The sequence below is a fragment of the Staurois parvus genome, unplaced genomic scaffold (genome assembly GCF_062004578.1).
Source record: "Staurois parvus isolate SC_StPar_1 unplaced genomic scaffold, SC_StPar_1.0 ptg000149l, whole genome shotgun sequence".
Lineage (NCBI taxonomy): Eukaryota > Metazoa > Chordata > Amphibia > Anura > Ranidae > Staurois > Staurois parvus.
In genome coordinates this window covers 4,293,747-4,319,441 of record NW_028317945.1, presented here as the reverse complement: position 1 = coordinate 4,319,441, position 25,695 = coordinate 4,293,747, and the positions used below count along the sequence as shown (strand labels likewise).

General features: G+C 40.2%; 1 protein-coding gene across 4 annotated transcripts in view; it reads left to right on the top strand.

Annotated features, from left to right (window-relative positions):
• Positions 1-16,593, top strand: part of TMEM184B (transmembrane protein 184B) — a 188,819-nt gene extending 172,226 nt beyond the window's left edge. For 3 of the 4 annotated variants that reach the window (XM_089674263.1, XM_089674264.1, XM_089674262.1), the window contains 3 exons: positions 4,631-4,825; positions 7,910-7,933; positions 9,367-16,593. In XM_089674263.1, coding sequence (XP_089530389.1) covers positions 4,631-4,825; positions 7,910-7,933; positions 9,367-9,605 — 458 coding nt within the window. In that variant the 3' untranslated portion in view covers positions 9,606-16,593. The remainder of the gene's footprint in view (positions 1-4,630; positions 4,826-7,909; positions 7,934-9,366) is intronic. The other variant, XM_089674261.1, reaches the window with a different exon arrangement.
• Positions 16,594-25,695: the final 9,102 nt, after the last annotated feature.

The window sequence follows — 25,695 nt, the reverse complement described above, 5'->3', positions numbered from 1 at the left end:
GCGTAGAAGCTTGAAATTGACGACCTTGAAAGGAAAATGAAAGCTTGAAAGGGAAGCCCCATCTGTACTTGATGTCAGCTGACTGAAGAATCCGAAGATAGGGTCTCAAGGTGCGACGTTTGGCAATCATGACTGGGGACAGGTCCGCGAACAGATGGACAGAATGAGCTTGAAACTCCAAAGCCGAACAATTCCGAGCTGCCTGCAGTAGACGTTCCTTGGTGCGATAGAAGTGAAATTTAATAATAATGTCTCTGGGAGGACCCTCCGTGGACTTAGGTGCTAGAGCTCTATGGATACGATCAAACTCCAGACGCTCCAGAGGAATCTCAGGGGCCAACTCCTGGAAAAGGGCAGTTGCAGTGCCCTGCAAATCGGTGATTGCCTCCGGGATTCCACGGATGCGGAGATTATCCCTGCGAGCTCTATTCTCAGCATCCTCCAGCTTATTTTTCAAAGTATCCAGCTCAGCATGTAGATCCTCCACTTCTTGTTCGTGACCCTCCAGGACTGTAGTTGCCAGATCCATGCGTTGTTCCAATTGGTGGGCGCGGAGACCCAGCTCTTTTAGGCCTCTCGCCAGATCAGAGGATAATTTACGCGAAGCAACAGTAATCTCCTCTCGCACTGTAGCACGGAATTTGTGTAGTAAGGCTTCGGGATGATGTTCAAGAGGATCAACCAGCCCCGACGGAAATTGCCGCTGACTATCGCCATCAGACTCGGGGTTCCCTGAAAGTTGGGTGTTATCATCAGGCTCAGGCGGCTAGGTATCAACTTGGCAATGTGGCCTTGTAAGGGGGATTGCTGTTTGGCCCTGTGTTTAAGTTTAGTGCGGGGAGTGCGATGCATTTCCGAAAGCGGTCTACAGATTTCCAAGTCACCCCCAGGCTATTGAAGTGTAATGTTAGGGTGTAGAAGCCCAGTGGCCGAGAATAATGTCACGGTGGCGCGGCCCAAGGAGGTCACTCTGACATTTTCCCCCTTGGTTCGTGTACGTGTCCCCCACCGGGGAGGTATTCACAGAAGGTTCAACATAATGTCACAGTCAGTGAAATATAGATGGTTACGATATATAAGCCAGGTATGCAGACTGTGTAGAGGTTGCCAGAAAATATCCCAGACACCCCTGATTTATCCACTGGAGAAAGGGACTATGCAGGAGGATGCCCTCTCCCAGCCAGCTCCATTCCTGTAGCAGGTCAGACCTCCAGTATCCTGCTGGAATCTTGCAGGGACACAGCACAGTCCACCAGGAGGACCCCAGGAGCCCACCCAACCTGCCCCAATAGCTGACCTGACTCCAGGGGCTGGTGGGCAAGGCGATAGGGCGGCAGTCTGGCTGCGACTGCGATCCGCTCCAGCCGCGGATCTAGGAAACACCGCGGCTTCACACGCTGCGGTAGGCCTCAATCCGCTCCGCGCCCCAGATGCTCAGAGAAGGGGCAGAGTGACTCGACACCCCTCCTCAGATGTCAGATCGCATCTTCTCTTTCAATATAGAGCAGTATATCTGTGAATTCATGATACCATCAATGCAATGAAGCTCTCTGACACCAGCAGCACTCATGCAGCCCCACAGGAGAACCGTGCCACCGCCATGTTTCACTGTAGGCACCATGCATTTTTCTTTGTACGCCTCACCTTTGCAATGCCATACAGTTTTGAAGCCATCAGTTTCAAAAACATTTATTTTGGTCTCATAATTCCAGAGTACAGGGTCTTCTTTTTCAGCATGGGCCCTGGCAAATCACTTTTGCTGCAGTATTCTGACTGCTAAGTAAAACTTTGTTGATCTTGTAGCCTTCACCTTTTATTTTCTTTCTCAGGCCTTGTGACATTTCTCTTCCATGGGATGCCTTTGCTAACAGCATAAAATGGGGTTTTCTTTAAGTAACACCCTTTTATAATCAACTGTCTTCTGGACACCTGTTTAACCATTTGCCTACTGGGCACTTTTACCCCCTTCCTGCCCAGGTCAATTTTCAGCTTTCAGTGCTGTTGCACTTTGAATAACAATTGTGCAGTCATGCAACACTATACCCAAACAAATTTTTTTATAAGTTTTTTTGAGACAGACCTTTCTTTTGGTGGTATTAATCATACTGGGTTTTTCATTTTTTGCAAAACCAACTAAAAAAGACTGAACATTTTGAAAATAAAAAGTTTTTTTCTTAGTTTCTGTTATAAAATTTTGTAAATAATTAATTTTTCTCCTTCACTGATGTACGCTAATGAGGCTGCACTGATGGGTACTGATAGACTGCACTGATGAGGAGGCACTGATAGGTGGCACTGGTGGGCATTGATAGGCATGACTGGTGGACACTAAAAGGCAGCACTGACTGGCACTGACAGGCGGCATTGATGTTACATAGTTAGTCTGGCTGAAAAAAGACAAAAGTCCAGCCAGTTCAACCATTAAAAAAAAAAAAAAGTTATATTCCTATACCCACAGTTGATCCAGAGGATGGTAAAAAAACCCAGCAAAGCATGACCCAATTTGCTCCTGCAGGGAAAAAAATTCCCTCCTGATCCCTCGAGAGGCAATCGGATATTCCTTGGATCAACTTTACCTACAGTATAAATGTTATTATCCAGTTATATTCTGTGTATCTAAGAAATAATCCAGGCCTTTTTTAAAGCAATCCACTGAGCTGGCCAGAACCAACTCTTGAGGGAGTCGATTCTGCATTTTCACAGCTCTCATTGGGCACTGATGGGTGGCATTTATGGGCACTGATGGGGCTACAGTGCCCTGATGATCAGTGGTAGATGTGTCCTCCCCTCACATGCTGTCAACGTGAGGAGAGGACTGCCCATAACCAACATTTTCTATTGACGTGATCAGCTGTGATTGGACACAGCTGATCACATGATAGAGCCTATGTCATCGGCTCTTTACTGCGATCAGTGATCCGCTGTGTCCCAGGGACACAGTGCACCACCGATCGCCGCACCCCCCCAAGGGCACGCATGCGCGGCAAGAGTGGGAAGACGTCATATGATGTTTTCCCAGAACAAGAGATCTGGTAGCCCTTCCGTCATTTCCGGGAGGCAGTTAATGAATAAGACTCACCTGGCGTTGAATTCATGTTAATTAACTGTTCTTGCATGACAAGACCACTTATTGTTATCTCATTATAGCAAAATTTACCACCCTAACTCCTCCCACAGTTTTTACACTACATAGACCGTAATATACCGAAACCTGCGATTGTTCCCGATTGGTGTGCTATTACTTTGTGGAACGTTTCTCCGAATGGTTCACAAAATATTGGCGTTTTTGTGGTGAAATTGGTCCCTTAGGAATGAATGGCGGAATGTTCAAAACTAGAGTGGGAGCTGACAAAAGCTAGAGTGGGAGCTGAAAAATCAGGACCTGATTTCTAAACTGCCATCACTCCCTCATTTTCAAGCCCACCTACTCGAATCTTATATCAAAACGTTCAGCTATCCCTGCTGCCATTAAAAATATCCACAGCTAAGCCATAGTCCTGATAGCTTTCACAATATGACCATTTGTTTACAACTCACGCCGCCCATTGACATTCCTTGAAACTCCACTCTAGCCACCTAAAATTTGAAGGGCAATTTCTAAACTGTGACTGTGCCTTCATTTTTAATATTTCAGAGACATACTATACATCAAAATGTAGGTCTGGGTCTTGTGATTCTCACAATATAAAGCTCTTCGCTGTAGGATTTATAGTTTTTAAAACTATGACCATTTGAAGACGCCAGTGAAGTGAGCAATTTGGAGCAGTTTGTTTTTAACCACTCTTCTCTGCCCTATTTGAAATCTAATTTTGAATTTGTGACAGTTTGGCCGGCTTCTGGTTAAAGGTTTGGAAATAAGTTTTCTACAGTAGAGTATTTGAGGTGATAATGCTGCTAATGTTTTTATAAACGTATGTTTTAATGTAACTGTGAAGCACTTTGGGCAACAACATTGCAATTAAATGTGCTATATAAATAATTAAAAGTTGAAATGCATTTCTCACTATCAAGCTTGCCATGTGCACTTTTTAAATTTGATTAATCAATTAGTTAGTGTAATGTTTACTATCTTTACTCTCTCCAAACACTCCACACAGTTACTCTGCCCAGTCCAACCTTTTCACAGTTACTCCAGCCACTCCAACCACACAACAGTTACTCAAGCCACTCCGCCCAGTTACTCCGCCCACTCCAGTTGTAGACTACTGGTGGAGGAAAGAACACTTCACACAATTTCCCCAGAAATTGTAGCTTTTCTAGTTAGGATTTTGTTGTCTAAAATTTAGCTTTGCTCCTAAGACTTTCATTGGGGTGTATTCATTTTTGCAACATGAATGCAACATGAATTAATTTGTTAGAAAAAATACTTTGTGTGCAAATTAACAAATCTTGTTTCCAATCAATGGCCTGCATTTGTGGGAATATTTTATAGTATAGTGTCCCATAGAAAATGTTGTTACTGAAAGGAAAGTAAAGGTTTTCTGACAAATCTGTTGGGGTGTACTCATTTATGCTGATCTCTCTCTCTATCTAATATATATATATATTTTTTATAACATAAGGACTCACACCATTGTCTGATTCCCAGTATTCATTAGTCTTAATTCTTTTGTCTACTTGTGCATTACAGGAATGCTTTTAGCAATACTGGAAAAATGTGGTGCTATCCCAAAAATCCATTCAGCTGAGGTTACAGTGGGTGAGGGCACAGTTGCTGCCGGCTACCAGAATTTTATTATTTGTGTGGAGATGTTCTTTGCAGCCATAGCTCTACGTTACGCTTTTACTTACAAAGTTTACTTAGACAAAAGACTTGATGCTCAAGGTGAGTACAGCTTTTTTCTTTTTTGAAAAAAAGTTACGTGCTAATGTTTTTCAAGAATTTCACAGGTGTTGTTTTAGTTGATTTACTCTTATAGAGTTGGTCGCTTTACTTAACCTTGTAAATAATTTACATGCTCTGTGCAGTAGAATTTCACAGAGAGGCCCCCATCCTCCTCTTCTGGTGTCCCCTGCTGGAGCTCCTGGTGCCTCCTCTTCTTGAAATGCCACCATAGGAAGCCACTTCCTATTGTGGTACACCTGTGGGCTTGATCCCGAGCCACACTGCCTGCATTCATAGACACAGCACGGCTCGGCCTGTCCCTTGCTCCTTCATCACTGGAGTCACTGACAATAGCAACGCCTGTGAGAGAGGAGAGAGCTGCTACAGATAGGCACAGTGCTGCATTGCGTGAGGGCTCAGGTAAGTATGAGTTGGGGGGATGAGGAGACAATAGTACTACTTAAACATTTTTACCCTAATAAAAGGAATGCATTAAGGTAAACATTTTTAGACTTTACACCCCTTTAAACTGAGAAAAGTTACTGTTTTAAGAAAAGGTCATTTTGAAATTGATGGCAGCACACGTCTCAAAATGGGACAAGGTAACAAAAAGCTGGTAAAGTAAGTGATACTAACAAGGAAGAGCTGGGAGGACATTTTGCAACTAATTAGGTTAATTAGCAACAGGTCAGTAACATGAATGGGTATAAAAAGAGCATCTTAGAGTGAATGTCTCAGAAGTAAAGATGGGCAGAGGTTCATCAATCATCAAAAAAGCATCTAAAAAGTGCTGAACAATTTCAAAAAAACAAATTTCAGCGTAAAATTGCGAATACTTTAAATATATCATTATCTACAGTACCTAATATCAAAAGATTCTGAGAATCTAGAGAAATCTGTGTGTGGGGGACAAGGCCAAAATATTGGATGCCTGTGATCTTTATGCTTTTAGACAGCACTGCATTAAAAACAGGCATGGGCTCAGGAAGATTTCCACAATTCGCTGTCTTTGAACACAGTTTACTGTGCCATCTAAAAATGCAAGTTAAAGCTCTATCATGCAAAGAAGCCATATCTGAACATGAGCCAGAAACACTGCCATCTTCTCTGGGCCAAAGCTCATGTAAAATGTTCTGTTGCAAAGTGGAAATCTGTTCTGTGATCAGGCAGATCAAAGATTGACATTCTTTTTTGTAAACCATGGGTGTCACGTCCTTCAGACAAAAGAGGAGAGGGACCTTCCAGCTTGTTACCAGCAACTCCATTCAAAAGTCTGCATCTCTGATAGTATGGGGGCCCATTAGTGCGTATGGAATGGCCAGTTTGCACATCTGGAAAGGCACCAACAATGCTGAAAAATATGCAAGTTTTAGAGCAGCATATGCTCCCATTCAGGTGACGTCTTTTTCAGGAAAGTCCTTGCATATTTTAGGAGGACAATGCTAAACCAAATACTGACTCTGACAACAGCATGCCTTCGTAGTAGAAGAGTCTGGGTGCTTAACTGGCCTGCCTGCAGTCCAGACCTTTTCATTTTATTTGTATTTTAAATGAGACAGAGACAGAATAGCAAAAATCAGAAATCCAGAAAAAACACCTGATACAAATCTTATAAACTGAGTTGCAGTTCAGTGTGTAAAATAAGTATTTGATCCCCAAGCAAAACATGACTTAGTATTTGGTGGAGAAACCCTTGTTGGCAAGCACAGAGGTAAGATGTTTCTTGTAGTTGGTTACCAGGTTTGTACACATCTCAGTACGGATTATGGTCCACTCTTCTTTACAGATCTTCTCTAAATCCTTAAGGTCACTTGGCAACTTGAAGTTTTGGCTTGAATTATTGTTATAACCAGTTGTGGAACTTGGGTACACTGAAATTTCCATAACAAGCCATCTAAATATCCTGGGAATACCGCATAAGCCCTGGTATTCCTCCTCTACCACAGCTGCAGTACCTGGTAAAATCATGGGCAGCGCCCTTTGCTACAGGCTGGCAAACAGTTGCGTCATAAACTGGCCAAATTACTGATTATGTTTTGAACTTTCTATTTGAAATGCATGTTATTTTAAAACTATCTGTCAATCTAGACGTCTTTGTCCTTAGATTGCATAGATAATCAATTATTTTTGCAAGATAGTATTGCCACAAGTAAGCCCAAAATGTGGATTATTTTGGTAAGATAAGTAGTCATCAACTGTATTATGTTGTTATTCACTACTACTCTGTGCTAACCCCAAGTGAGTGGAAAGATTGGATGAGAACAGGAGTGACTTAAGTGAAGGATTGGATGTACTAGTAAGGCAGCCTAGCTGGGTTTGGCTTAATTTGCATAAATGTCCTACATATTGTGATCATTGAGTAGAAAGAGAACACCGTAAAGATGGTTTTGATGTTTTTTTTGTACCTATAAATAATATCTGTTTAATCACTTAGTGTCATGAAATATTAACATTTTTTTTTTCCTTGCCATATTCCCAGATCTCCAGCTCAGCTTTTTGCGATGGTTGATTTCTGCCACCTAGTGGTTGCCTTCAGATTTACTTTCAATTTGTATTCTCTGGTTACTGCAAGCTGTTTTTCTTCACATTCCTTTCAGCATTATTAAAAACTAATTCTCTTACATCTAGATTTTAAAGTGCACAAGTCCTTAAACATAGTTTTGGTTTATTAGTATCCACAGAAATTCCTTTTTGTTATATTTGCTAATAATTTGGTGGGTTAATTATGTTGTAACACTGCAGCATTTTTATTTGGGCCAGTTGCAAGTTTAGAAGAATTAAATCTGTTTCAGCTGCTGTGGTATTGTCTCTTTAATCCTTGGGAATATGTGAGGTATTTGTTTTCTGCAGGGAGTTTGATACCATGCAGTGTTTTGGAGGAGAAATTGTGCTGATTCATCCCACAGAGCACATGGCTGGGGAGAACTTGTGGCTGTTGACATGTATGACACATCAACATATGATCTATGAATGCTGCTGTCTCTGAATGCTGCTTCTTACAGGTCACTGTGTAACCTCTCTATTTCTTGATCTGTCCTTTCTCTCTTTTATTTCCCTTGCTTTTGCCCTGGTTATTTGCTGCAGCTGTTCCATCCTACGGTCCATATGGTAGGTACTGCCCTGTCTGCTTCACCTATTTAGCCATTTACATCTGCAGTTTCATATTGCTTGGCTTATTTGCCACCTTGTTAATCATCTCGCTGTATTAGGCCTACAGCAAACTGCACTTCAAATAATAAATTTACATTCATTTTTAACACATTTCTCTTCCTGGCCAATATAATGTGCGTCAACATTTTGCTTGCATGACTCAGCTATACTATACAAAAACAAGGCATGATGCCTGAAATTGTTTGGCATTGGGTTTCTGTGTTCTTTGGGTTTGCGTAGATAGATATCGCACTAGAAACACATACACAGATCATTTATGCTACATCATGCTTTAGTAAATATTCGCACATCTGAAACTCAGATACTTACCTTACCCTTTTTAAGCACAGAATGCATTTCCAGACACATTTATGCTAAAACATGCAGTTGTTTTAGAAATCTGTCCACTACGACTGTGTAGTATGGTCAGTGTGGTCAGCCATAGCCAAGTGGTAAACAGAAATATGAAGCTCTCTATATCCATACAATGCAAGCTTCCTATTTAATTTATGCACTGGCTCTAGTCCTCAATAATATCACCTGCTTTCCTGTTCAACCAGCTTCCACTCAAATCCTAAAATATAGTCAAAGTTGAAAATATTGACATCTCAGCTTCAAAAGCCTCTACTCCATGATCTAACAGCAACTTAAATGATCTTTGGTAAACAGGAGGTTCGGGTGACATTTGGTCAATAACTGGCCAAGTGGAATTTCAGAGCAACGAGTGGATTCTGGAGCCAACAATTGTGTTTTGTGGCTTCTGGTACCTGTTACCACTAAGTTATTAGAGTGAGTAAGATGAAGGATGGATGGGATGAATATAGTTCTACCTTAATTTTACGTTTTCTATTTAATTATAAAGTGCTAAAGCAAACCATCTTAATTTACTGTTTAACAGGACTACAATAAAATAAAATAAAATTTGGTGGTCTAGGTTTCTGCACTTTGTATATTTATTCAGTAGGGAAAAAATAAAACTGCTTAACCCATGTGGAACCAGAACTGTCAGAACACAACATATTAAGAAACAATTATAGACGAATTCAAGGGAGTAAATGCTACATTAATCAACGGCTCTTACTCAAGACTGCCACAGTCAGAAATGCTAGGGAGGGTGTTTTTCAAAATGATTTATCAGCAAAATAGAGCATTGAGACCTGGATGGATGGACGGACGAATTTGCTATGAATATTAAAAATGTGGTTCCGCTTAAACTTCTTCCCTTCACTGTTTTCCATGAAAAACATGTTGCTTCCCTTTGCCAAGCAATAGATATATGTGGACCTGTGTAATCAATATAACATCAGTATATGTTCGATTTGTTTCAGTGTAATGATATTTTTAGTTTTGAATCTTGAAGGCTTTTAGAGCGTCTTTGTGTTACTTTGCAGGGCGCTGCGCCCCCATGAAGAGCATTTCCAGCAGTCTAAAGGAGACCATGAATCCTCATGATATTGTTCAAGATGCCATCCATAACTTCTCTCCAGCCTATCAGCAGTACACACAGCAATCCACCTTGGAGCAGGGCACAACTTGGCGCAATGGACAAATCATCTCTCGCTCTCAGAGTCTGTCAGGAGCTCGCGATACAGAGAAGACTCTACTTCTGAGCTCTGATGATGAATTCTAATCTAGGAGAAGAGACAGCCTGACTTCAATAAAAGAGACAGATAACAATAGCTTGGCTGAAAGACTATTTTCACATTCTTTTACCCAAATCCTGCACAGATAATTCTTCTTGAATTCTCAATATACACTTACTATCAGTGCAGAATAAACTAAAGAGGAAGGAGGTCCTTTATGTTGGTAAAAATAGGTTGCAGGTTGTTAATTTATCTTTTTTTAATTATATATATACATATATATACACACACACACACAGTTTTCTCCACCTTATTGTTTCTTGCTGCCAATTTCATGATATTATGTAGCAGTAATCGCTGTACTCTAGAGCAAAATGCTGCTTATTGAAATGCTGGACTTAGAATTTACTTTTATTTATATTTGGTTGTGAGGTTTTGTGCTTGTTCTTCTCATGTGAACACTGGTAATTTTTTATTTTTTTTTGGTATGAAGTAGAATGGAATAACATGCAGTGACTGAATTGCAAATTTCTTATCTGGAATGGGTACAGTATAATCGGATGACCCGTTACCTGCAACAAACCTACATATTGGGATCAGTTATCTATCGCGTAGTCTGATTGCTGCTTTGTGCTCTGTGGCGTTTAATAATGCAAACCATCTGGCCTTTAGAGCTGTTGTATATTTTCAATATTTGCCACTTTATTTTCCTTTGGTGCAGAATTTTTGTCAGCAAGCTTCCTAACAGCCTTGAACTTCATTCAGGAGCTGCTTATTCATTGAAATAGAAATCTTAACCTGTTTGTTCCCTTGCTGGGTATTTGCAATTTTCTTTCTACCCATGCAGGAGAGTATCCCCTTAATCAATTTTGTCTCAGTGAGGTTTACTTACTAAAGCTGGAGAGTGCAAAATCAGGCTCACTTCTGCATAGAAACCAGTCAGCCTCCAGGTTTTATTGCCAAAGCTTAATTGAACAAGCTGATGTTCGAAGCTATTTGGTTTCTATGCAGAAGTGAGTCTGATTTTGCCTCTTCAGCGTTCGTAAATAAACCCCATTGAGTCTCAATGGAACATACTTGCAGCATTCTTTTACCTGCCCTCCGGTAGATTTTCCACAGATGTCGAGATCTATTTCTGTAGGGAAAAGTAAAGTTTGACTCTTAGGTCGACATCTGGAATGGCTGTCGGGGTTCCATACAAAAGCAGAGACCTAGTAGGACGAACAAAATCATACCTATGTCACCTCAAACTAAATGGGTAGTATAGGGAAGTCCTTTAAACTTCAGACCTAACTGAAAGAAAAGAGCTTTTATTTTGTAAATTGCCATGCTTATGTGGATCCTCTTTTTTCAATAATTTAAATCGCCAACCCAGAACAAGTATTCAGATAAGGATTTCTGACTTTCCAGATCTGCATTCATATCTAGGTCAGTGGTTGAGAAGGTTCTTAAGCCACAGGGTCAGTGTAACAGCCAACATTCTTTTTGAAGATGGTCAGCCATGTAAGCCCGCGTGTATCCCTGAGGAAAGGTTTACACTAAAGGCTCACTCCGACTTTTAGATAACTTTTTAAATAGTACCAAGCTGATCCAAATTAATTTTTTCTTTCACAAACAATTTCACCCCCCCCTGTTAGCGCTATATGGAATGTATGTAACATCAGCTACATACAGTATACAGTGCTGTGTCCCGGCAGTGGAATAGGGTCTTCCCAGAACAAAATAGAGTTGAGCTGAGTGCTGCTCAGCCATTCACAGGAAGACTGGTATTTAGAGGGATTCTGATGATGACTGGTGTTTAGAGGGATCAAGGATAGCTGATGTCACCAACCACTCATATAAAAGGCTTACCAGAGAGGTATGACCCAATGTTAAGAGTGGTCAATTGTGCTTTGTTGTACAACAACCAGACAGGCTGGAAAGCCAAATCGTCCTCTGATTCCCCAATAGAGAAATGCCAAAGATCCTCCTTTAGTGATCCCTAGTTAGGGTAGCTAGACATGCTCCAAATGGGACCCTAACATGTGACATAAAACATGCAAAAGAAGATTGCTCCACATAGTGTAAAATCCTTAATATAACATTTTATTTGAAATAGGGTTGCACTCACAAAGACAGGTAAGCTTGTGCAAATGAAAAATCAAATCCATCCAGCATCCAAAATGGCCACCAGCCGGTTGCACTTTGCATGGTAGCATGTGTACGTGGCTCCGCCCTACGCATTTCGTCATAAGGGACGTCATCAGGGACTGTAATCGGCGGTTTTGCGCTGGGAAAAAACCCCAGAACTAGTGGGTTTCTATGAGTTTTTTTAGCTGTAAAAACGCTCTAACGCTGTAAAACGCGGCAAACCAGCATTTTTGAACTTTTTTTGACCAAAACAAAAACTAAAAAAAACCCACAGCTAAACGCTAATGCAAAAACACTGAAAAACTCAAGTTATTAACGTGACTTTACACAGCTAACGTTACCAGCGTTATTAAATCGCCCAGTGTGTATGGAGCCTAGGACTCGCAGAGTGTGACTTGGCCCCTCCCCCCGCTACCTCCTTACCGGCTCCTGCTGGTGGCAGTAGCTCCTGCTGCTGGCTCTAAGCCAATGAGAGGTGAGAGAGCCTCAGCTCTCGTGCACATTGCTGGATCAGGCTAAGGTAAGTAGGGGGGGGAAAGCTACACTCAGGTTTTTTTTCTATGCATAAACCTTCTGCCTTTACAGCTGCTTTAATGAATGAGTACAAGAATTCCCCTAATTGGTGAGGAAGAGATCATGACATCCACCACCTCAGCCAATCAGAGGATGCCTTGTATTTATTCATAAACATACAAGGCTTCCTGTGAATTTCCAGCCTAGAAATGAAAATGGAGGATGCCCAAAAGCTATGATATATTTTTTTTTTTTAGAAAAGAGCCTCAGTTCCAGTTGACACTGCTTCCACATGAGAGCAGCCATCTGGCAGCCACAGTCTGATATAACACTGCAGTTGGCAAGGCTCATACTTCGACTGCAGACCCTTAGCTGTCACTCATTTAGGATGATTTGAAGGGAGGGGGTCAGGGAGTGCTGTGTCGGACTGCGACAGTGAGATTGCTGCTCTCACATAGAGCCTGCAGGAGAGCGGTTTCTACTGACACTGGGAAAATCATATAAAAACTGTAACAATCAGATATTTTATAAGTCATAACTTTTTGGTATTCTCCAATAAAATGAAAACCCATTGAACCCTCAGAAAAAACTATTACAGTGAACAAGGTGAGAGTACCATTGTCACTGGTTTCTCTTGTTTCTGCTTTTGTAATAGTTTTATAATAATTCCTGCTTCAATAGCCATTGATTGATTTTAGGTTTGTGTACTCTGATGTCTAAAAATCTAATTGTAATTCACTAGTCTTGTTGAACATAGGTCAAGGACAAACAGTCCATTTTTCTAATTTTATACACTGTTTTAATCACTTGAAATTAGGGTGATAGGTGTTCACATATGCATAATTTGATGGTTTAAAAGGGTTGATGTTTTAGACTTTTTATGTATGGGGACTTATTTCATTGAAGTGCTTTATTTGCTTTTTGTTGTATTTTGGCCTCAGGGACTATCCTGCATATGCCATTCTTTAATTTGATGTGTAGCTTGTAGCCTTTATATGATGCCAGATAAGTTTATGGTAAAAAAAAAAAAGGTAAGATGTGTCTGCCCATAGACACAAAGCAGCATTTAACAGACTTGACTGTACACGTGGTAACTTTGGTAGCCTTGTTTGAACTACATCTGCTGAATGATCTTTTAAGAAATTTTCTACAGCTTACACCACAAAAATGCACTTCAAATGCGTTCTGGATGTGTTTTTGCTTACAGTTTACACCACAGTCCGTTCTGGTGCGTTTTGCTGTGTTCCAGTACAGTTCTGTGCAGAAGAAAAGCAGCATGTTCTGTTTTTTTTTTTTTTCTTTTCTGCACTGGAACGCACTGGTACAGACTGCACTGGTGTGAACTAGGGCCATTAGAATACATGGAAAACACTGTGCAAGCATTTTTGATGCAGAAAAAAAAAAGCGCTGGATTTCATCTGGTGTGAACCAGCTCACATTTTGGCTCCTCCTACTTACCCAATAGGCACCTTTTTATATAGTACAGCAGCAAGAGGACACGTTTAATTATTGTTTAATAAGACTGTCAATGCAAAGCCTAAGCGCAGTATGCCATTGCAACCAATCATATTTCAGTTCCCAAATGTGAGTTGATTAAATTATTAATTTTGGGTTGCTTTTGGTTACTGCATTTTGCAGTGTTTATTTTGAATAAGCCTGATTGCAGCCCAACATTCCAAGATAGTATTTACATGGTTTCTGTTAAATTAAAGGACTTGTATGCAAAGGTTTAGGCACCCCTTGTCAAATTGTTTCTAGTGAAACCTTATATATCCTTTGCAGGTAATAGACAATATGATATATTTTTCATGTTTTACAACATTACAGCTTGCATTCGGAATTTAACAGATTGCAAAATAAAACGTGGAAGGTACAACAGTCTGGGCATACTGTTAGAACTTGGTAACCCCAACATTTTTGGAATCAAACCTCCAGTTTGTCCGCATTTGCCCCAAGATTTTAAAATAAGTGCATTCAGCAAGTAAAGGTTTAATTTGTGCTTTTAAAAATTTACGGAAATATGTTGGGTAGGTTTGTTTGCTACAAAGATTTTGTTGACGTTTCACTAAAATCATCAATGTGATTTGACTGGGGTGCCCAAACCTTTACAGCTTGTATGCATTATCATCTGTTGCAAATAAGGCTGCTGTGGGAAGGAGGAGTTCCTCCAGTGTACAACATAGAGAGGTGAGAGATGGGTCCAGTATTCAGTTACAAGTTAACTGTTTTAAAGGGAACAATTCACATTGTAAAACATTAGTGTGGAAGCATTCATTCTTTGACACAGAGTGCAGTGTACTTCAAAAACCTTTCATCAAAGAATGTTTTAAGGGTGAGGTAGCAGCCACATGAATGACTTACCATTGCCAGAACACGTACCTTTTTGCCTTGAATGTACATGTTTTGCATTTTTTTTTCTCTCCATTTTAAGCAACACTTTATGCATACCTGTTAACTATTTTAAATGTTTGGGCTTCATAAGCTAGTTTCAAAGAGGAGGTGTCAAGCCTTACTACATATGCACACAGCTGCAAGAGGGCTGTACAGTACACATTTGGGTGTACTTTTCTGCTCATGAGTGAGAGGTGTTGTGTGTTGCCAGCAGCCTGGTAAAATCAATGACAGGCTGTAATATGCAGCAGCTGTACGCCAATGTTTGCACATCTGAGCAGTACCTGCATACAGGGATGTGTAAGGGTGAACTTACCCTCACATGGATCTAGATAGATGAACTTACTCTTTTAAATAGGTAATTTTACATTTTAAAAGGGTTGACAGGTTAGCTATAAGATTTTTTTTTTTTTTTGTCCCCTTCAAAGTGGTGTATATCACTCAGACAAGTGTCACTCCTATATCTTAATTGCCAGTGTCTACAAGCCTGCAACTGTGGGTTTCCTTCTTATTTGATGGGCCAAGTTGCAAGATTTATACATGTTTTTGATTTGACATGTTTTTGAAGATGTAAACTTTGGATTTTCATCCTTGTCATTCCTTCATAAGTTATAGAATAACTTGCCTTGCACAACAATATGTACATCGCATGACGTGCACATTTTTGTTCCAGATCACTGACCAACCAGGTACTGAGTAAAGAATGAGAAATCCAAAGCATAAACTTTCAAAAACAGTAGTGACAATTGTTCTATTTCAATCCTGACAGGCTCTTTACACACACACACTACACACCTGGGAAAACAACAGATCATTAAAAGAGAAGGCACCAAAGTCTGGTACACACCGGCTGGTCCTACACCAGAACCCCCTGACTTGCTAGTGCAGATGCCAAATTTCTTAAAGTTGGAGCAGAGCAAAGGCACTTTATCTCCACATCATAAGTTCCAATGACGGGCCTTTATATAGGTTGCTTAGGCTATGGCATTGCAGTGTGTGATGCAGGCGGGGAAGGTGTGTTTTAAGATCCAGAAAGATATTTGCTTAATTAATTCTATGTGCTTTGGAGGTCCAGCCAGTTAAACTGGAAGAATATTCAGCTATCTTTTGGTGCTTACCCTTCTATGTGTGTGATTGGTTTCTAGTTTGCTTGTTTTTTTTTAACCACAGTTTTCTTTCAGTGAAATGCTGGCAGATCAGCAGTTCAACAAATCAAAACTGCATTCAGGCTGTCTTCCTAGATTTTTCATTTGATTTTCTTTGTTAGAGTATATTTATATTTATTGAAAAGTGGCGAACAGACATAAATTTCCCATTATGCCCTTTCGCCTAACCCCCTTTATTTAACTCTTTCTGACTAAACTGCAGCTTTAAGACTATATTCACAGCAGTGTGGCGTGTTCTACATCTTGCTTTCTGCATCTTTGGTGTAGTTTCCAGATATACATTCGTTCCATAGGGATGAATGGTAAGGCATATAAAATATGCTGAAAACACACACAGCACCCAAAATGCAGAGGTGTAAATAGTCTCTGGCTGGGTCAGTTTGGTAGTAGAAAGATTAAATAAAGCAAATATATTTTTATAAATATTTGTAGATACATTTTTTGTCTCATGTTGCAGTGATAAGAGTGATAACCGTTTAGTTTGATGTAAACACTACAGATATTTAACCTCCCTATGCCTGAAGGTGCTGTATGTAAACATGGCTTTGAATAAGGTTTGGTCCTCTTCTGCTGATAACACTGGCATTGAGATGGAGCCTGTAGTATGGCACCTCAGGATTGTTTACCCTATAAGTAATATTTTCTGAAACACTTTCCTTTAAAATACATACATTATGGAAGCTGTTTGGAGATGGAGGGGTCTGTATGGACGATCCCTCTAACCAGGTGCAATATCACTTCTCATTCCTGAGGGAAGATGTTGGAGATTGTGTGGAATTTTTTTTTTGGTGTTACCTTAAAGAAAAAAAAAATCTTTAAATATTATTAAAACAGATGTGTGGTGTTAAATTATTTAATATAAACATAGTCACCTTGCTTCGTTAAAACAGTGGTGTGTGTTAAAATAGCCTTAATGCAAACCTTTTTATATTCTCCCAAGAACCTATATTCTTTCAAATAAAAAAAAAAAAAAAAGCAGATGCATTTTGTATAGCTATGTAGCAACAGTTTTCTTTTCTGCAGCTTTTAAAGTTAACTACAGACACAAACAGGTAAATTAACTGTTGAAATATATACTGTATATGTGAACTGTGTTACCTTCCAAGAGATTGTAATTATTTTAAGTCACACACCATAGACAGACAATGGTTTTATGATCATATCATCACTAGTAGGTTATTAATATTGAATTGTAATTGTATCCAAGTGCGGGGAAGACTTTCACACATTAGTTTAGCTGTTCTCTATATATGCACACTGCTATATTTGGCTTGTATAATGTCACTATTCAACAGAATAATTGTAATGGCACTTGAATTTAGGAGTATACCTAGGATTTGAATAAGAACATGCATGTTCATGAATCTTTTTACCTTCTGAAATGTATGGGCTCTCAAATTGGTTGATGTTTCAGCAATACTCCCATCAACCTCCAAGTGGCTAGATAGTGGATAGCATCTTTTTTTTTTTTTTTTTTTTTTGTACCTGGCTAACAAAAAAGTGTGTAGCAGGAACCCCTCTTTTGATTAGTCCGTGCCACTCGTTGGAGCAGTTTTACAGCCTATCTCAGTGATCGTACAGGACATCAAGGAAAACTCCAATGGTTACAGAAACAGCAATAACAACCTAACGGATTCTAAACCATTCTTGTATTGCCCAAAATGTAAAGAAAAAAATGTTTTGGCTAGAGTGGTTTGCTTACAGACATCATAAGCCCCATTGCCTTCTGTGCTGTTACGAATACCAGTGGACCGCAACATTGTTGAGATCTGGCCTTCTACAGAAAATCTTGAAAGAGCAGTATTGCTTCTATGTTGTGGCAGTAACTTGGGTTGAAGAGGAAATTTGCTAAGTACTTGTAGTATAGTGATTCTTATTGTAAAGTATATCCCTGGTTTTTTGAATCTTATTACGCCAGGTGGGGAGATTTCCAAACTTTCTGCCCTGTTCACTGTTGTCACTGGATATAAAGTGAGAGGAAATCCAAAATTTCTCTCTTGTGACCAGCATTGGAATATTTTGACTACGTCTCTGTAATTTCCTGCTTAGTCCTCTGTCCCTGCCCTGGGAATGTCCCCAGTGACAGTATAGTCAGCAGTAAAATTTGACAGGTTCCTAACTTTTCCCAATACAATCTGAAACTTAAAAAACAACCTGGCTGTAGGTACACTTTAACTGCATCAATTATACATGATATTTTTTGTGTTTTGAGAAAAGTGCACTTTAAGAACTTCCTGAAAATTTTAATATTTACTGAGAAAGCCAAACAGATGGCAGATGTCTCTGCTTTCAGTTCTGTTACAGGTGCACAGATGAGCCTCTTAATAGAGAGAGAATAGCACAGTCATCGTGATGCAGCAACATTACCCTCTCCATACATCAGCATGTGGGAGTCCTTGTACCCTCAGTCAGAGAAAGAGGAAATTGCTTTAAGATGGAAAATTGAAGTGAAAGAACTCATTCTAGTTAGTGCTGATTCCTTTTTAAATAATCACTGGTTTCACATTGGTTCCTCCTAAATTGATGTTTTATTTTATCTAGTGCTTCTCTTAAATCTTGCAAATATGAGGTGGCACTGAACACTTGACATAGTATTGGAGACTCTGTATAGCATGAGTGCTGACTGGCACTGGAAGTCATACCTTGATACACACAAAGTTGAAGTAGCCAGCAAGTGTTCCTACAGACCAACAAAGCTTCCCTGGCACAAGGTAGAAAAACTGTGCATAGAGACACTGACTGGATTGCTGGAAATCTTTGCTGTGTAAAATACATGGTGTTTTATTGGAAACCCATACTAAGAGAAATGATAAGGCTGTAGCTGCTGACCTCTTTCTGAAGCTGGAAAATTTGCTTTACTGCCTCTACTTTCAACAGTTAGCTAGAGCAAATATATCACCAGAGAAGTCCAGAAAACTGATCTGCCTACTTCCTTCAGATTCATGGCTCAGATAGTTTTGAGGGTGTTGGATTATAATGATAGCAAAATAAATAGAATTTTCAGGAGAGGCCAATAGTTGCAACCTACATAATTAACAAAGGTTTCATGTCTGCAGCTGCAGATTCTATTCACATTAACAGCTTCTGCTGACAACCTAGTAACTTCTCTGTTTGTGTGCACTGAGAACAGAGCATGTAGATGGGTCGGGGAGTGACATAAGTGTTTCTAGCCACATATACTGTAGATTGGCAACCTCCGTTTAAGTTCCTTTTCAGAGATGTAGCTGTCATCATAATTGTAAGCTTGCCCCAAGTTAAATGTGTTCTGTGGAAAAGAAATACAGCTTCACAAAAGTTCAATTTAGTGGGCTTTTTAGAACGAAGATAAGATAGGGCTGTCCATTTTATGAAAGGCACCATGGTATTTACTGTGCCCACTCTTAAGCTAACCATGCACAATACAGTCTTTACAATCTCCTTAAGTTTTACCAACTACTGTGTATAGTTCAAGGGCCTACCTGATCGGATAGTTTAGGTAGGTTTTTATATTACAAGGTTTCAGTAAATCTAAAGGAGATTATACAATCAGATCATATTGTAAAGTGTATGGTGAGATTTTGAAGCTTACTGTCTAGTGAACTAGTGTGACATCTAAATGAGGCACTTACAGCAACTTTACACTAAATTCTGGCCACAAATGCCTTGGAACATTAGCCTTACATTTTAATATTGGTGAGTTGAAGAGGAGAGTACAGAAAAACCCATTGTTGGTCTGATTGACAGAGGCCCCCATTATAATATGCCTAAGGATAGAGTCCTGTGATTTAATAAACATTGAATTTCTTTATTTCACCAAAACTGTATTTTGTGGCTTTGAATTGCCACTTCCTCAGTTCAGAGTAAAAACATTGGTATTGGGTGCAGTACAGTGATATCATCCGGTCCGACTAGAAAGCTTCTAGCTTTGACACTGAAGACTTTGGGTGCCCTAATACCTGTGTTAGGACCTTAGAATTTGAGTTATTAAAGAGAGGGACAAAATTGTTAATCTTCTGCCACCATTCCTAAGGAAGCCCAAAATGTGGCACTTGAGGGGGATGCTGCATAAGAACTTTTACTGCATTTCCTGATGGTGGTAGGATTCCCTCTGATGACCATCGTGCCTCCAATCCAGCCAAGGTGCTGTCCAAGAGGACCTTCAGCTCCACAGAGGGTTTTGTTACGGAGAAGCAAATCCGCCTGTTCCTGGACAGAGTGGACTGGTTCACAGATTATACTTTTACATCCAGCACAATAGGGTAACCACAAAATTTTTCTGCAGCTCAGCTTTAGCTGCAAAACTAATGTTTGCTGCACGCAAAATTTTTTGACTATTGTCTCACAGATAATACATTCTGTTTATTTCAAGATAAAACCTGCCTCATCTCTTCCTCTTTATCTGCTGCCTAAATAAGCTGTTTATATACTGTCCAGCCACTGTAAAATGATTGTTAGGATAAAACCTGCCTAATTTCTCCCTCTTAAACTGCAGCCTGACCAAGCTGCTTACATATAGTCCAAAAACTATAAAATATTTATGGTTGTCTCAGATAATACATTATGATTTTGTAGTTTGGGATAAAACATGCCTCATTCAGCCCTCTTTTAGTGGCTGCCTAACTAAGCTGCTTACAATACTGTGCAGCCACTATAAGATATTTTTGACTTGCAAGATTTCAAGAAGTGTTGATGCCTGCTAGCAGCTTGTTTAAAATGGCAATCTACACTCCCATTAGGAGGTTCTGTGTTCGTTTACAATCTGGAGCTCAATAGGACTTTAAAAGCTTCAGCAAAGCTTGCTGAAAGCTCTGTAAATGCTTTGTCAAAGCGTGCTGTCAATTCTGCTCTGATACAAGCTGAAGTCCATGTAAAAGAGGCCTAAAGAAAAAAAAAGTTTAAAAGCAAAAACAAATACAGCCAGAACATCTAAGAATTGGTAAGCAGCAATATAATAAATGTTTGATTTTGGGTTGAATACCATTTTAATTTTTTTTTTATGATTCTATTTGCTTTAACTTTACGGACTGCTCACTGTACATCACATGTTTCGAACACAAGGCCCACGGGCCAAATGCAGCCCGCCAGGCCATTTCATGTGGCCCTCGCACCTCTACTGCAGCTGTGGCATCTCCCCTTGTCTCAGAAGTCAGCAGGTGAGACAAGTCTGTACAGCCACAGTACCCCCTCAACTCCCCTGGTCTCAGCAGACTCCTGCACTCTTTTAGTCCTCCAGACCCTGCGTTTTCTGCTTCCCAGTACTTCCCCCAGCTTTTCCCCAGCAGAAGCTCAAGGTAAGGGGGATGCACATGATGAAAGGCAGAGTGAGGATCACTTGAATTCTGTTGGGGGGGAGCAGGGTGCTCTGGACATCTGCTTATAATTATGAGAATAATACACTTGAAAAGGAGGATTGTACATCACTGCTATCATCCACAGGAAACTTTAGTGGTGACTGCTCAGACAGAACACCATGGTAGTACAGTGTTCTATCTTTGCAGTTTTCAATAAAGTTTCTTGTGGATGATACTAGCAGTGTGCAACCCTCCTTTTTAAACTTTCATCATCTGCTCCAGGAGTGTGAGTGGGCTCTGCCAGGCTGTCCTTCACAGCTTAAGTTATTCCTAAAATCCATAATCAAATGCAGAGCCAATTACAGTAGATGTTAGCCCGTTCCCAGCCAGAGTAATTTGTACAGTGCCAGTGTATTATATTAGCACTGATCACTGTATTAGCGTCACTGGAGATGCCAATGTCAGTCAGTTCCTAAAAAGAGTGCAGCAGGCAATCTGACAATCACAGTCCAACTAGAAGTCGCTGATCACCGTCATTACTAGTGTATAAAAATTCCTGCATATATACCATCGTTTGTAGATGCTATAACTTTCATACAAACCATTTAATATACGCTTATTGGGATTTTTTTTTTCATCAAAGACAGCAGAATACATTTTGGCCCAAATTTATGAAGACATTTTATTTTATTTTTTATTGGATATGTTTTCTTTGAAAATTTTTATCTTTTTCACTTATATAATTTTAAAACAAGTGCTGATCAAATACCACCAAATCAAGCTCTATTTGTGTGAAAAAAAAAGATATAAATTTTATTTGGGTACACGCTGCATGACTTTGCATTTACCAGAAAAGCAAAAAATGCCCTAGTCATGAAGGGGTAAAAAAATCTTCAAGAGTTGAAGAGCAAAATAGCAGTGCATACAAAACAGCCTATACAACAGCAACTTACAAAAGTACAGTCAAGATAACCATAAAAAGTGGCACACATGTTAGGAGATAAGCATCGGAGATTACAAACACTGTATTCAACTCTCCAACTAAGCAAATGTATAGATGCCTGTATACAGTAAAGGAAATAAGTATTTGATCCCCTGCTGATTTTGAATGTTTGCCCACTCACAAAGAAATGATCAGTCTAAAAATCGAATGGTAGGTGTATTGTAACACTGAGAGACAGAATATCAACAAAAAATTCAAAAGAAATACATGTCTAACAAATGATGCACTGATTTGCATGTTCATGAGGGAAATAAGTATTTGATCCCCTTCACAAAACATGACTTAGTACTTGGTGGCAAATCCCTTGTTGGCAATCACAGAGGTCAGACGCTTCTGTAGTTGGCCACCAGGTTTGCACGCATCTCAGGAGGTATTTTGGCCCACTCCTCTTGGCAGATCCTCTCCAAGTCCTTAAGGTTTGGAGGCTGACGTTTGGCAACTCGAACTTTAGGCTCCCTCCATAGATTTTCAATCAGATTAAGGTCTGGAGACTGGCTAGGCCACTCCAGGACCTTAATGTGCTTCTTCTTGAGCCACTCCTTTGTTGCCTTGGCCATGTGTTTTGGGTAATTGTCATGCTGGAACACCCATCCACGACCCATTTTCAATGCCCTGGCTGAGGGAAGAAGATTCTCACCCAAGATTTGACAGTACATTGCCCCGTCCATCGTCCCTTTGATGCGGTGCAGTTATCCTGTCCCTTTAGCAGAAAAACACCCCAAAAGCAGAATGTTTCCACCACCATGTTTGACAGTTGGGATGGTGTTCTTGGGGTTATAGACAGCATTCCTCCTCCAAACATGGTGAGTTGAGTTGATGCCAAAGAGCTTGATTTCGGTCTCATCTGACCACAACACTTTCATCCAGTCCTCCTCTTCATCATTCAGATGTTCAGTGGCAGACTTCAGACAGGCCTGGACATGTGCTTTCTTGAGCAGAGGGTACTTGCGGGCACTGCAGGATTTCAATCCTTGACAGCGTAGTGTGTTACCAATTGTTTTCTTGATGACTGTGGTCCCAGCTGCCTCACGTGTAGTTCTGGGGTGATTCCTCACTGTTCTCATGATTATTGACACTCCACGAGGTGAGATATTGCATGGTGCACCAGACCAAGGGAGACTGACAGTTGTTTTGTCTTTCTTCCATTTGCAAATGATTGCACCAGCTGTTGTCATCTTCTCACCAAACTGCTTCGCAATAGTTTTGTAGCCCAGTCCAGCCTTGTGTAGGTCTACAATCTTGTGCCTGACATCCTTGGACAGCTCTTTGGTCTTTGCCATGGTGGAGAGTTTGGAATCTGATTGCTCCTGTGGACAGGTGTCTTTTATACAGGTAACAATGAGATTAGCAACACTCCCTTTAAGAGACTGCTTCTAATCTCAGCTTGTTACCTGTATAAAAGACACCTGATATCCAGAAATCCTGCTGAATGATTGATTTTTTTTGTTGCTATTCTGTCTCTAAGTGTTACAATACACCTACCATTTGATTTTTAGACTGATCCCCTGCTGATTTTGAATGTTTTCCCACTCACAAAGAAATGATCAAATACTTATTTCCTTCACTGTAACTATGTTAGTATTTGTTTACACCCTGTCAGCTTGGAATCTCATGAGAACAGTGAGGAATCATCCCAGAACTTCATGTGAGGACCATGTCAATGATCTCCAGGCAGCTGGGACCACAGTCATCAAGAAAACAATTGATAACACACTACACCGACAAGGATTGAAATCCTGCAGTGCCCGCAAATTCCCTCTGCTCAAGAAAGTTCATGTCCTGGCCCGTCTGAAGTTTGCCACTGAACATCTGAATGATGCAGAGGACTGGTTGAAAGTGTGGTAGTCAGATGAGACCAAAATCAAGCTCTTTGGCATCAACTCAATTCGCCGTGTTTGGAGGAGGAGGAATGCTGCCTATGACCCCAAGAATACCATCCCAATTGGCAAACGTGGTGGAAATATTCTGCTTTGGGGGTGTTTTTCTGATAAAGAGACAGGACAACTGCACCGCATCAAAGGTATGATGAACAGGGCAATGTACCGTCAAATCTTGGGGGAGAACCTTCTTCCCTCAGCCAGGGCATTGGAAATGGGTCATGGATGGGTGTTCCAGCATGACAATGACCCAAAACACACAGCCAAGGCAACAAAGGAGTGGCTCAAGGAGAAGCACATTAAGGTCCTGGAGTGGCCTAGCCAGTCTCCAGACCTTAATCCAATTGAAATCTGTGGACGGAGCTTAAACTTCGAGTTGCCAAACGTCAGCCACCAAACCTTAATGACTTGAAAAGGATCTGCCAAGAGGAGTGGGCCAAAATCCCTCCTGAGATGTGTGCAAACCTGGTGGACAACTACAGGAAACGTCTGACCTCTGATTGCCAACAAGGGATTTGCCACCAAGTACTAAGTCATGTTTTGTGAAGGGGATTAAATACGTATTTCCCACATGAACATGCAAATCAGTGCATAATTTGTTAGAAATGCTTTTCTTTTGAATTTTGCTGCTATTCTGTCTCTCAGTGTTTATAATACACCTACCATTCAATTTTTAGACTGATCACTTCTTTGTGAGTGGGCAAATATTAAAAATCAGCAGGGGATCAAATACTTATTTCCTTCACTGTAACATAGTCTGGCTGAAAAAAAGACAAAAGTCCATCCAGTTCAACCATTAAAAAAAGTCATAATCCTATACCCACAGTTGATGCAGAGGAAGGCAAACAAAAAACCCCCAGCAAAACATGATCCAATTTGCTCTTGCAGGGAAAAAATTTCCTTCCTGATCCCCCTAGAGCAAATCGGATATTCCCTGGATCAACTTTACCTATAAATGTTAATATCCAGTTATATTCTATGTATCCAAGAAAGAATCAGGCCTTTTTTTTTTTTTTTTTTTTTAAAGCAATCCACTGAGCTGGCCAGAACCAACTCTTGAGGGAGTCGCTTTCACTGTAAAGAAACCTTTCCATGTTTGGAGATTAAATTTCTTTTCCTCCAGACATAAAGCATGCCCCCTTGTCCTCTGTGATGACTTCAGGGTGAATTGCGCTACACTGAGTTCACTATACGAACCACTGAGGTATTTATACATGTTGATCATATCCCCCCTTAATCTTCTGTTCTTAAGAGAGAATAAATTCAGTTCCTCTAATCCAGTGGTTCTTAACCTTTTTGGAGGTACTGAACCCCACCAGTTTCATATGCGCATTCACCGAACCCTTCTTAATTGGAAAAATAAAATATGATTTTTAAAATTCAAAACATAGGTATATATTTATACATAGGTGCACAAAATGAACAAAACCATTAAGAACAAAGAACAAAACCATTAAAACATGATTTTCACACAAAAACAAAATAATGAATATTTACCGCAAATCAGTGTGACTTCTGCTGTTGTCTTTCAGAGGCCAGTTCAGAAATGCGCGGCATTACCTTGGCAAGTGCCACTCTCATGTCATTTTCGCAACAAAGTCTGTTCCTTTTCTTCGTCTTTATGTCTAGCATCCTCGAAAAGGATTGCTCGCAAAGATATGTTGTAACAAACGGTATGAAAATTCATCCCCCATAGTAATTCATCCCCCGTAGTAATTCATCCCCCATATAGTAATTCATCCCCCATATAGTAATTCATCCCCCATAGTAATTCATCCCCCATAGTA